At 31.7% G+C, this 14,497-nt stretch overlaps 1 protein-coding gene across 3 annotated transcripts in view; it reads right to left on the bottom strand.

Moving 5' to 3' along the window:
• The window catches only part of LOC144840154 (uncharacterized), a 38,830-nt gene that overhangs the window by 15,004 nt on the left and 9,329 nt on the right, over positions 1–14,497 (bottom strand). For 2 of the 3 annotated variants that reach the window (XM_078695856.1, XM_078695857.1), the window contains exon 2: positions 1,578–1,762. In XM_078695856.1, the coding sequence (XP_078551982.1) occupies positions 1,578–1,708 (131 nt within the window). In that variant the 5' untranslated portion in view covers positions 1,709–1,762. Of the gene's footprint in view, positions 1–1,577; positions 1,763–8,697; positions 8,772–14,497 lie in introns of those variants that run through there. The other variant, XM_078695858.1, reaches the window with a different exon arrangement.

Here is a 14,497-nt window from a genome sequence, read left to right as displayed (position 1 = left end):
CCAACATTTAATGGAGTGGTCTGACCACATATCTATAACTTTTTGAGTATTCCTGCTAACAGACAAACAAACAGACAGACACACGCGATCGACTACATATACCTCCTTGGCGGAGGTAAATTATAGATCTGGACCTATTATTCCAAATGGAAAAAGATGCACTAATATGATATTTACTGTGTTGATCTAACATCATCACTACAGTAATTACGTAAAAAGGGAAATCATTACTTTTCATTATTATGCTGTTTGTATAACTGTAATCCAACCCTCTCACAGAAAGCTGTTGTCTCAAAAATCTAAAGGCCGTGCTTGGTTTAGTCAGTACAAAAGTGAAACAATTTTACCAATTGAAGATAGATGTTACAATCAAAGAAAATGACAAAACAATGCCATAGGCCTATATCATTTCCAAACGTGCCACCCTCTTATGTTTTTCGCCAAGTATAAGTGGTGAGATCCATGAATACCGTTTAGTTTAGTAAAGTTATTTGTAAAAGCTCCATCCTTATTTCACCAGAGAAGCTATTGTTAACAATCCATAATCAAAATGTTATTATTTTATACTACAGTATAACATATTTTCCATGCAGTGTTGCATTGTGCAAGCTAATTGCTCAAACCATTCTAGATATCACAATTTTAATTACATTTAATGTTACTTACTTACAGTTACAGTAATATATTTTTGTTGATAGCTGGCTCGCACATGGTCGTTTAGAAGCAATATAAAGTGTTATTTTCAACTCTAGGCGCAATTGTTATACAAAAATATAAGCGCAACGAAGATCAGGAAAAAGAGGAGAAGCATTCGAGCAACATTTTGATGTATTTAAGAGTACAAAAAACTAACTAATAAAACTTAGGAGTGCTACTTGGTCATTCCATGCGAATTACTATTAAGGCAAACAAGACCGTGCGAAGCATGGGTTACTGCTAGACCACAATTTAATTTTAAAAATAGCAAATAGGTAAAACATATCTCCCACACAAAAAACATTGCAAAATATCAAAACCATGGAATTAAAAAAAAAAATTGTAAATGAATAAAAATGAACACATACAAACAAAATGGCTCCAAATGGTTTGATTGTAAAACATGAAAACAACTTAATTTTGTGTTTCCACAGCAATGTGTTTTTCATTCGATTTATATCCATTTTATATTAAATATATGTATCAAATAATTAATACACAAACACAAACACCCAAAATAATATAGTTTGGCTATTTATACTTTCGTAAAGTGTTTACGAGCATCATCTGATTTACACAGCACAATTTTTAGTCGCGACTGAACAGCTCACTATGTCGGTCGGTTGGTCAGTCGGTTGGTAAACACTAAAATTTTAGCACGCGACTGCAGCCATATATATGGCCTTGTTCTTTAGCGTCTTTTATTTTCGTAAAGTCTGAACAGTCAAAGTTCCATATCCGATTTCTTCTCTTGATACAATTTGTTTTTATTTTAAAAACTTGTCAAAGTACTTTTATCAGAGTGCGCTTTTATTATATTAAGGCGGGAAAAGACCTTGCGGAGCATGGGTTACTGCTAGTCTAACTAAAAAAGGTAGTACCTGCATGCTGCCCAGTAAAGAGCAGAGGCACCATCCTTTGAGTCGCAATGGTTCACATCAACTCCAAGTCCTAGTTGTTGTTTAACCTTCTCTAATAAACCATTCTTGGCACCAAAGATCAGATCTGCCATCCTGACATTGTTCACTCATCTCCAATATTCCCTCTAAAGATAACATTAGATATACTGAAGAGAAAAGAAATTAAAAAATATAAAAGTTAAGAATAATTCACAGTAAACCCACAATTTACAGAAAATAACAGAACAATATTACTTGGAAATATATTTAAAAAATTTCTGGATAAAAAAAAAACAGTAATAAAAATTTTATAATGAACAATACAATATGCTTATAATCACATGGCTGTTCGTTGCATTTCAGCAACAAATTATCGCAATGATGTGAAATTTTGCATGAGTAATATGCATAATATTTATGATTAAATACAAAATCTTAAATAATTTTAACAATTTTGATCAAAAGTTATTACCACTTTTAAGAGATGATGTGCATAGAATGAAAAGTCATTTCATTTCTACAACATAAATATTCTGTGCTGTTTGTTTTTCGCGTTGTACTATCTCTAAAAATAATTATCTCTAAAAATAATGATCTCTGAAACCTGAAATGTTTACAGATTGTTCATAAATTTGTAATAATTCCTCAAATGTAAAATCTCAAAAACATAAAATGCAAGTTACATGGTCTTGCCTTGGAATGGCTGCACAATACTATATTTTAAACGCCATCAAGTACTACTAAATATATTTTTGGAAAAGGAAATACAAATCATTATACCATCTAATCAAAATATATTGTATGCAGACATGCTATATCCTGAACTTGAGGACAACCAGATTAAATACTGAATTCATTTTGCAATGACAATTTAAGGATCTGGTTGTGTATAGTTATGTCTATTGTCCTTTACTTGCCAATAATGAATCCTTCAGAATTTAAACCAAAATCCTGAACTGCACAGAAATATATAATTGATTCACTCAATTTTAACCATTTTTATATTTTGTGACAAAACAATCTTGATGCAAGCATAAATCCAGTAATTTGAAATAAATGTCTTTGTCCGGAAATTAACCAAAAATTAGATAAAAAGCTGTTTACAGTCAAATTTCAACACAAACTAGATTTGAACTCACTTTGACAAGTTCGGGTTATCTGCGCAAACGTAACATGCGCATATGTCAAGATATGAACGGCGACAAATATTATGCCATCCTATGACATGAACTAAATATGTTTACAGTGCTGAATTGTACCTATTTTTTGTCATAAAGCATAACAGTATTTACGGAATACACTGTATATGTAATATATATAGTGTAGCATAGATGAAATTACGAGACCCATCTTTTAATCCAATTTTTAACATTAGAAGATAATTATCTAAATTACATTAATGAAAATTTGAAGAATTTTGGTCAGGAAAAACGTGGTGAATTTTTACAAAAGAGATGAAAATCAGACTTTTTGAATTCAACTGGCCATATGAAGACGTCATGACATCTGATAGACAACATTTCTATATGAATTCATATCTGCAATTCAACAGCTTCCATAATAAGTTTTAAACATGTGGGTCACTTTTCATTCCGAGGAGCTATGACAGATTGAAATATACTGTATAGATGAATTTAAGCAAGTCACGTTATTCTAATTTTTTTATATGATGCTGTAATAAAAATACAAATTTTGTAACACATGTGAATTGATTGAGAAAGAACATATTAAAATCTAGGGCGAAATGGGGGTGAGCGTAAGCGCAATGCATTCTATTAAATGGGATTAACTAGTACTAAAGCATAAAAAAATCTTATTTAAAAAATTTGAGTGGCCATATGGTGACGTCAAAACATCCAGTAGATATACATTTTAAATGCAGTGATATCTACAACTCATCGGCTTCCATAAAAAAATTTTAAAAAGAGGGGTCACCTTTGATCCTAAGGAGCTATTATCTATTCAAAATAGGCTTCTTTATACAAAAATTTGCATTGAATTATTATTTTCAAGTGCAAGTTTGACATGCACTTACGTTGTTATTTTGCAATAACAATTTATAAAAAGTAATTAAATTTATCAGAGAAGGTATGAAGAAGCAAAATCATTTGCAAAAATGGATGGTCTTTCAATGCTGTATACACACTGTGTGCGTAACTGTACACGCTACGCCAAAAAAAAAGAATATTTTAAGTTGGAAAATTAGACAGTATGGGGAGGTGTACAGTACATGCAGTCTTCGAGTGCTTTCTACTGTATAACTGCTGCATAAGTGCTGAATAAACAATTTATTTAAAAATAATGTTCATATTGACTGCATTTATGCTAAATTTGTGCTCTTAAATAACCTTAAATCAATCAGTGGGTGGTCGCCGACATAAATCGTGGAGGCTTTGGTAAACTTTCATCCCATGATTCAAATCACATCACATGCAAATATAGCGGCGTAAGAGTTTCGGTCTACACGCCAGAGTTTCGTTTCGTCATTCTAACTCACAATGTAATTTTAAAAAGTGTTGTCTGTAGGCCTACAGTATTTAAAGCTCTATTGTCCACTTACAGTGAACACAAATTCTAAAAATACATTGCAAGTCATGCAAGACCATATTTTTATTTTGTTCCGCCCATTATTGGTTATCCGCAACGTAGTTGTAATTGTACAAAATCCTATTCTTTTTTTTCTTATTAGTTATCCGCTTAGTAGCGGATAACTCCTTGTAACTGTCCTGTTTCATCATCATCTTTTTTTTTTTTTTTTTCTGTATGATACTTCTTTCCTTCTGTCATTTTTGTGCGTCGCGTTTCTCAAAAACGTGTAAATAGAACATATCGTAACTTTGTCAACATATCGACATTTACGTGAACTTGTGCACCTCCTATTTTTGAATGACGTCAGAGTTGCGCAACGTGACTTACGCACGATTTTATGAATTTCAATGATTGATCATAGATTAAAAACTAAAAGTCATTTTTGATTGACACTTAGTGAAAATTTAAGTCAAATCAAGGGCAAACTTTCTATGGATTAAAAATGGCATGCTTCACAAGAAGTTACGCGCGCATGCGCATTTAAAATTTCAAAATGCGCAAAATTATTTTCTAATCAACTTTCTACGCTGATCATGACATTTTGAGCATGTCAAAAATTCCCACGCACGCGAAATATTTTACGCGTAAAGTGCGCACGGAGCATGAAAATCATGTGTTTTTCTCTTGAATTATGATTTTACAGCCTTTCCTAGTCATTTTAAAAAAGACTGACATAATTTCAAATTAAAATGACGTCATACGAACACGTTGATTTAGATGAAAAAGTTATAAAATATTGTCAAAATAATGCCAATTTTGAATCTATTATAGCTCTTCAGAATCAGAAATGATCCCCAATTTTTTTAACTTATTATGTAAGAAGATAAATTGTAGATATGAATTCATGCAGAATTTTTACCTCTCGGATGTTATGACGTCATCGTATGGCCACACGAATGTAAAATATAGGATATTTGTCTCTTTCGTTATTGCTCATCACATTCAACAGAGCGCATCTCGATTATACGTATTCCATTTCCCCCGAGATATTAATATTGTCTACGTCAATCAACTATCTTTCGCATGAGTTAAAAATATTTTAATTTTTATGACTTCATCATGTCTAAAAATGTAAATAACGTGGGTCACTTATTTTCATCTTTACAGTTAATTTTAATCTGTTATAGCTCGTCAGAATAAAAAGCGATAATCATGATTAAAACGTTTTCTGGAAGCTATTGGATTGTAGATACGAATTCATGTGAATATCAGATGTTGTGACGTCATCATATGGCCAGTTGAATAAAAAAAGTCGTATTTTCATATTTTGCGTCATAGTTCACCACATTTAAAAGAGCGCGCATCTATATTTTACGTATTCAAATTTCTTCTACACGTTAATATGTTGTTGCTGAGATAATTTACTTCCGAAATTGCTATATTAGTGTTTCATTTTGATACCGTCACCATGTTAAAAATTGGAATAAATGGCGGGACCCGTAATTTTACCTATTCTACACTGTATGTAATATGTATACAGATTATACTATGTATACTGTAAATAGTATATTACACAAAATATACAGCATTCAGCACTAACAACATATAATATTCTTCAGTTCAGGTCATAATGCCATAATCTTTTCCTGTGTGCAAAATTCCAACGTATGACGTGCACGTGGCGTTTGTCGAGCGGATAACTAACTCGTCAAAGTGACGAGTTTCATGTCTTCTTTCTTTCTGTAATTTTTGTGTCACGCGTATCTCAAAAACTTGCAAACATAACGTTTCGTAACTTTCTCAACATATCGCAATTCACGTGAAGTTGTGCAGCAAAGGTTTTCACGACGTTTGCAATTGCGCAACGTGATTTTCGTGCGATTTTATGAATTTCGCGTATTTAACATAGGTCAAAAACCAAATAACATTTTTATTTGAAACTTTGCCAAAGTTTAATTTACATCATACGCTAACTTTCTATGGATTAAAAATGGCATGCAACATTAGAATGTGTGCGCGTAAATGGCGTTTGAAATTTTAAAATGCTTCAAATCAATTTCTGATTAAATTAGAGCATGTTTCAGGTCATTTTAAGGCTTCAAAAAATTGCCACCAAGTGCGCACATTTTTACATGCGCACGGCGCAGGGAACACGTAGGAGCATTTCTTTTGCACGATTTGTGTTTTTCAATCTTCGGTTAACAATTTTACGTTATTTTATTCACTATTCAACTTGAAATGACGTTCTACGAGCACGTTAAACATGACTGGTTGCGCACGTAAAATGTTAAAAAATTGTGAAAATGTTGCAAAATATGTCTACTTTTAAAAACGATACAGTTCATCAGAATGCAAGGTTACCCCCATTTTTTTTTTTTTTTCTTGCAGTGTATGAATCGTAGATGTGATTTATTATAGTGTTGAATGTTAAAACGTGTTTGATGGCTACATTATTTGCATATTAAATATAATTTTTGAAATTTTTACAATCAAACCAACAATAACATTTTCAAAGAGCAAAACAATAAACATAATGTTTATCTTTTTTCTTCATATTGTAATATATAAAACTTGAAAGTATGCACTTTCATAATATGTCACTGTTTAAAATTTGTGAAGATTTTATCATAGTAAAAATTATGATTTAGTTCGGTATGTAAATAATCAACTTGCATCGAGGGGTTCACGACATACCGAGTGAACGAGTAATCTTTCTTTGGTTTTCTTCAGCAGGTGCTCATATGGCTCGATGTGTAGTGCAACCGCCTTTGGTATCAGAGGTACCAGGTTCGAATCCCATCAGGCGAAAGCAATTAAATAAAAGGATTTATTTGGTTATTACACCGAAAGGGCAGTTTTAATTTTGAATAGTATACTTTTTGGAAAAGTCATAAATGAAAAGTACTTGAATGCGCAAGATACGTTTTGTTGCAGGCGGATAACCAAACTCGTCCTTAAGTGACGAGTTCCATGTCTAGTTAAGTGTACAAATATTTTTATAAACTAAATAACTATTAAACAATCCTGTTTCATGTCAACAAATTCCATTGCTGCATTGTATTAATTTTAAAAAATATAATTAACTAGATTTAATTGATTGATTTTGTTGGAATTTTTTGTTATAATATAAAAGATAGGATCTTGGTAACTCAAATACAAGCCGGTATTACTGCACTTACGAGCCACTTAAATAAAACAATAATAACAAAGACATAAGTTACTTTTCCTGACAGTAGATTTCATTATAGAGCATGCGTATAACTGATACACTTTGAAATAAAATTGAACAAACAAATATTGAGAAAAAAACCTTATTTTGTTTCATTTCCCACGGTGAGACTCGATCTCTGCACCTCGAATTCTATAGATGCGATCACAGACCACGCGCCACATACACACTTGAAAGAAAGTTGAAGAAAGATTCCTCCATGTATTTACTATGCAGTAACCACTTTAATGCAGATAGATTATTACATACCGCAATGAATCATATTTTTTTACTATGGTCACTTCTTTTTTTAAATTATGCACTGTCAAAGCATGGAGGAAATATACTGTATATTTCCTCCATGCTTTAATATACTATTAAACACAACTAAGAAAATGAAAAAGTTTGTTTGATTGTCGAAATTAACAAAATTATATATAATATGCAATTAATGATGATGTAATCCACTTTTTTTTCTCTTAATTTCATAATAAATCATAAATATGATACATACACTTTAAGAAAATGAAATGAAAAATTAGGTTCACCGAGCATTCTGACGATCTATATTTATTTGTTTTAGCTTACACATGCATAGCCTGTCATTTTTGACGTGCTCGAATAATGTGAAAAGTGAAAAAAATATGATGAAATTGCTAAAGAAAGGTTGTAAAACAGTAATCAGGCAAAATTTGTGCGCACTAACATTTAACGCACAAAAATTTAATATCATCGAAAATAAATGTTGACAATTTTGAAAATTTTAAGTGCGCATATGCATGTGTTATATAAATCCAAACACATTAGGTAAAGAACATTAATTCTAAACTGCCCAGCGATATACTGAAAATTTATTAATTAATTTGAAACGATAAGATGAGGAAATCTGTGAGAATGAGAAAAAGTCCCCCCAACCAAGACTCGAACACGGAACTTTCTTCTTGATATGCAGATGTCCTAACCATTAGACCACTGGGGCTTTCATGTTATTGTTCAAACTCGATTGGATAGCGACTCTTTAACATTCTCGGCGTGGTACTGCGGAACAGCACTAGTCCCTCAATTGTATCAATATATATATATATATATACTGTTCATATATAAATCCAAGGCAAATTACTGAAAAAATGACAATGCTGTGGGTACAGTGGCTGGATCTCAATAGAGATATAAAAAAAAGGGGAAAAGCTAAATAAAAACGATAAAGTAAAACAGCCAGAAAAGTTAGCAGAGCTTTCGGGCAACACTAGCCCTTCATCAGTGCATATACTGTATATACTGTATATACAAGCAGCAGCTCTTAAAGTTAATTAAATTATCAAGAAATTAAGTTTAATAACAACCTTCTAATTAAAAATTACTTACCAATGGTAATGGTACAACTAGCTACAGTGTAAGTGGCAACTATGTACAGCACATATTAGTACGTAACTACCAGTGCAGTGCTGAGAGTTATCCAAGATACCAGAATTTGATGTACTCTGTATAAGTCCACACTTGTCACTGTGTGCAACTCAGCTAATTTTCCGGCTATAAACTAAACAATATTGCTTGTGCACAACAAACAATGCTGTTTGTATGGCCTGATAAAACTGCCATGTGTGGTTACATCTATTAAAAGTTGCAAACCTTTTACAGTATAAACATGAATACTACTGTGTTGAGTGTTTGCTATACAAAGACATACTTATAAGGAAATATACAACAAAGAATTTATAGCAAACACAACAAAAGACTAAACAGCAACAACCCAATAATGGGCATAGACAGTTTTGAATAAACGGAAATACTACTTTCATTAACAGAAATATTTTAGAAAATTCCACTTTCAATCACAACAAATTTGGTGGGAGTACAAACTTTGAAGACATTCTCAAAAATTGTTTGTCACTCGAAAGTATACAGGTGTGGCAAACAGCACACTTTGTACATTTACAGTAGCACTTTTTAATTTCAAGTTCATTCAACACAGAACACTTAAATATCATAGATCATAATATTATTTAGCTTTTGGTTTTTTAAAAATAGTAAATAAATTACTATATTTATCTCATGTTATATTGTTTAAGCCGTATTTTGCATTTTAAATTTTACTTTTGCTGGAACTGTATGGTTATTTTTTTGCCATATTTTATTTTTGTATTTTTTAAGTTTACTAGTGGAAGTATTATACCCCTTTTACACTGCCAAGCTTAAAACAAACCTGTGTCATGTCCAGATTTCCATTTCACACCTGATTCATTAACCTGGAAATTACACTGGTTGAATGTATTTACACTGCAAAATACCAACCAGTGTAAATGTTCTAGATTAATCAAAATATCACCATCTCACGCATATTTGTAAAAGGGGTACTATTCTCAATTTCCTCACAATAAATAAAAAACAAAAGAATTAGGTTTAGTTTAAGTTTAATTATTTTATTATTAACGATACTGTCATTGCAAATGTCACAATGTAAAAAACTGTAGTGTAATAAATAATTATTTATTGTCAATTAATATTCTGTTTGCATACATATTTCTGAAATTGTAGCACTAAAACAACTATTTAAATAAAGCTGCATTTTAAGGTTGAGAATCTTCCAATTGAGCATTTAGCTCAATATCTATAAATATAACGTACAGTATTTTGTTTATGTTTTATTTTAGCATTGCAATATGGATTGTGCATTTAAAGCACGGTCTTTAAACTAATTAGTTTATCTACAATACTGGATAGTAATATTGCTATATGATGCTACATTACTAAATTATAATTACTGTCCCCATCATCACTGGTTCCATTTATGGAAAAGTATACATTAAAAAATAGTTGATATTCCATTGGGACTTGGGAATTTCCCCAACATCCTGGTATGCTAGTCCTAGTCATTTTACAATGGTAATATGGTGAATCTATACTTGGAAAGTGTTGCTGAGCATGCTGCTATTTGTCTTAATTCAATATCATAAAGGACTTTGTGTGCTAGCTTTGTATATGCACACCACATTGGAAACTGGCACAGAAAAGTTCCCTACTACTATATAGTCCTCTTAAAAGGCTGGGAACTGAAGAAAAATATACATTCTAAAAGCCTCAATAATTCACAAAATCAAAGCAGAGGCTGTCCCTTTCAACCATTAACAAGTCGTTCACAGTCAAGTTAGTACAGTAGTCATGATTTCCTAAGATTTTATTGAAAATTGATGATTAATTGTGCCCTCATTCTGCTGGCAACATTACAGTATGAATCCTGATAATGACAACAGTGATGCAATCAGTTTTATAATTACACATAAAAATGTAATGTTACAACATCTTTTTTGCCATTAGGACAATGTGCAATGTTTTTTAAAAATAAATAATTAGGCTTTAAGCGTGAGAATGAATGCTTTATATTATTCTACCGGGTACTATCTTTCATTTCTCTATTCCATATGTACAGTAGTACAGTAACATTATTCATCAAGCAGTGCAGTACTGTATTCCAGTACTATTTTTATAACACTGCCCTGGAGAAGATGTCAAATGTCATCCATGAAATGAATACAATCAATTAAAATATTAATCCGAACCGAACCAAAAACAATGCCTTTTTCATTACAGTACATAGGCCTACAATAATCTTATACCTTAAACAAAACAATAACAATATTTTTACTAAACAAGGAAGCATGAGGTAATTAGACTTCACACAATTAACAAGCTGTACATAAAGAAAAGAATAGGGGATTTCCCTTTATATCTCCCTTTGACATCATTTGTATATAAAGCTGCTGATATGTAACTTTTTATTACAACTCAAAGGGAAGCTTTCCAGGGATACTTAAAGTCTTTTACAGAAACACATTATTGCTGGTCTGGGAATCTATTTATAAAAGGAATTTGATTTTATTTTTTCAAATAAATGTACGTACATATCGGATACACTTGTCTTGTGTCGTATAACAAATAAGTATTGTAATAGTTACTGAAGTTACTATTACAAACTCGTCAATGAAAACACAAATATGTATATGGTTATTCACTTATTTATGAAAACGCATACTATAAAGTTTCGTTTGTAAAATTATGTAATCAAGCTGTTTACAGGAGTAATTAAAAAGCAATTTGTAGTTGGAGAAAAGAAACTATGAAGCATGTTTATGTTATGTTGTGTGTCGTTATGTTTTCACCATTAACAGCCATTGGAGAGGAGCTGTATCATGGAGGTTGGTGTTTGCCTTCCAATCCCAAGGTCTGGGGTTCAATCCTGACTTAGTGCCATATATGGTTATAACTCACACTCTTTCAACTGCACTCCCTAAGCCTGAAATGAGACTGCCTGTTTTAATTGTCAATAACTAATTATCAAACTCAATTTAATTAGTAAACAGGGTTACATCAGGTGGTTAAAATCAGTACCGAAAGTATAAACCAACTTTATATACCATTGAGTAAACATTCTAGAAATAATGCGCGATTTACCGAATTTTGCCCTTACGTAAATTTATATATAGATACAGTATGCATTGATTTAAATAAAGATAATTGATTTTTTAAAAGATATCTTGATTTTGTCATGATATTTAATTAATTAAAAAAAAAGCAATAGCCGGTATCACTGCACATCGAGTCACTTGAATAAAAACAACTCGCTCAAAGATCCCTCCGCGTATATATGTCATAAACTACCCTTGTTACATAATAATAAATACATAAGTTTCACTAGATTTCATTATAAATCAGGCATATAATTAATTAATACATTAAGAAATAAAATTTAACAAACAATACGAAAATTTTAAAAAAATCGTCATTCGTTTCGTTTCACAAGGTGAGGCTCGATCTCGGTACCTCGAGTGCTATTTAAATTAAATTTGGTTTAATTATAATATACAGTATGCTTGTGAAGATTGATTACAAACATGATTTTGTTCGTTCGTTCATGACCTAGACAATATTAAAATCTTGGGGGAAATGGAATACGGATAAGTGATGTGCTCTATTAAATGTGATGAGCAAAAACGAAAGAGACAAAAATCCTATATTTTACATTCGTGTGGCCATACAATGACGTCACAACATCCGAGAGGTAAAGATTCTACATGAATTCATATCTAAAACATATCTGCTTACATATTAAGTTAAAAAAATTGGGGGTCATCACCATTGTATAATAGATTCAAAATAGGCATAATTTTTAAGATAATTTGTTACTTTTGCAACTACAACGCACGCAAATTGTCTAAATCAACGTGTTCATATGACATAATTTTAATTTGAAATGTCAATCTTTTTAAAAATGAATAGGAAAGGCTGGAAATAACAATTCATGAGAAAAAACATGATTTTCATGCTCTGTGCGCACTGTATGCGTAAAACTGTTTGCTCGCGGAGGCATTTTTGACAAAATGTCATGAATCGCGTAGAAAGTTAAATAAATTAATTTTGCGCAATTTGAAACTTTAAATGCTTGTGCGCGTCTAACTTCTTGTAAAACATGACTTTTTTAATCCACAGAAGGTTTGCCCTTGATATGACTTAAATTTTCACAAAATTACAAAAACAAATAATGATCAATCATTGAAATGCATAAACAAAGTGCAACTCTGACGTCTTTAAAATAAATTCTGCACAACTTCATATGTCCATATGTTGACATAGAGCCACAAAAAGTGACAGAAAGAAAGAAGAAGACATAGAAAAAAAAACAAGACGATTACAAGGAGTTATCCGCTTGTAGGGAATGGGACTTAAAATGACTATAATAACTTAATTATGGTACATGTATATAAATTTATGTAAGGGCAAAATTCGGTAAATCACACGTTGCTTCTAATTTTTATAAAGTTGGTTCATACGTTCGGCACTGATTTTAACCACCTAACATACAGTAACCCTATTTACTAATTAAGTTGAGTTAGATAATTAGCTATTGACGATTAAAACAAATTTAGGTTCAAAGATTCAATCAGCATCCACAACACCATCCCTCCCCCTTAATGTCAGGAGTACTGTTGTAAAGCCTTCTCATTTCAATTGATGAGACATAAAAGTTAAAATATATACACTGTATTATGTATATGTAAAACTGAAAATGTATCAATTAATTTGAAACGATAAGATGAGGAAATCTGTGAAAATGAGAAAAAGTCGCCCCAACCGAGATTCGAACCCGGACCTCCTGCTTGATATGCAGATGTCCTAACCATTAGACCACTGGGCTTTCATGGTATAGTTCAAACCCGATTGGATAGCGACTCTTTAGCATTCTTGGCGTGGTACGGCAGAACAGCACTAGTCCCTCAATTATATACACATGCACGAGAGATCAATATATAATATACCTTAATTGCTAGACGTTTGTTGTTAGAAAACAATGCATGTGGGATACGAATATCTATATAAATTTACGTAAGGCTAAAATACGGTAAATCATGCGTAACTTCTGGAATTTTTACTCGATGGTATATATAGTTGGTTCGTACTTTCGGTACTGATGTCAACCACCTATGTAACTCTGTTTACTAATTAGTTATTGACAAAAACAAATTTAGGTTCAACGATTTGTCCCAAATAGGGGTGTTTTCCGATCGTGTTATACGATGTCTAATGAATGTCTTTCTTGAAAATATACCCGTATTAACCATTTTGGTCGCCATTTACTGTACGTGACGGTGTGGGTACTGTTAGATACATAATTCTCAGGGTGCTATTATTTTAGTTGAATACATACGAATCACTGTGTCTATCTATTCGTTCCTGTAAACGACATGTCTTGCGGTACGTACATTTGAAATAGCCATTTTTTCTACGCAGAAATTACTAAGTGTATGTCCTAGACGATACCCATGAATTCCCCCCATTAATGTTTCTTAAGTATAGTATTTTGGTCATCTCTTTTTATAGCAAGAGTTTAAATATTAGATATTTAACATTCTATCGAAGTTGAACATATGATTATTTTTGGTTTCTTCTTGTCTAGTATACTGTAGTTCATATATTCTTAAACTATACCCTTACAGTAAACATTTACCCTTACGGTTATTGTATATGAAAATAAAACACTAATTCTTGTATACTCAAAAAATGTAACAAAAGTTACCATGGAATAGCCCACAAAATATAGCCTTTACCAGTTCTGTACTACATTTTCCACATTTTTCCATAAATTTCATACATTTTCCCTTTAAACAGTTGT

The sequence above is a fragment of the Antedon bifida genome, chromosome 4 (genome assembly GCF_963402885.1).
Source record: "Antedon bifida chromosome 4, ecAntBifi1.1, whole genome shotgun sequence".
In the NCBI taxonomy this organism is placed as follows: domain Eukaryota; kingdom Metazoa; phylum Echinodermata; class Crinoidea; order Comatulida; family Antedonidae; genus Antedon; species Antedon bifida.
The sequence above is the reverse complement of the archived record's forward strand: the minus strand, read 5'-3'. Positions and strand labels throughout refer to the sequence as shown.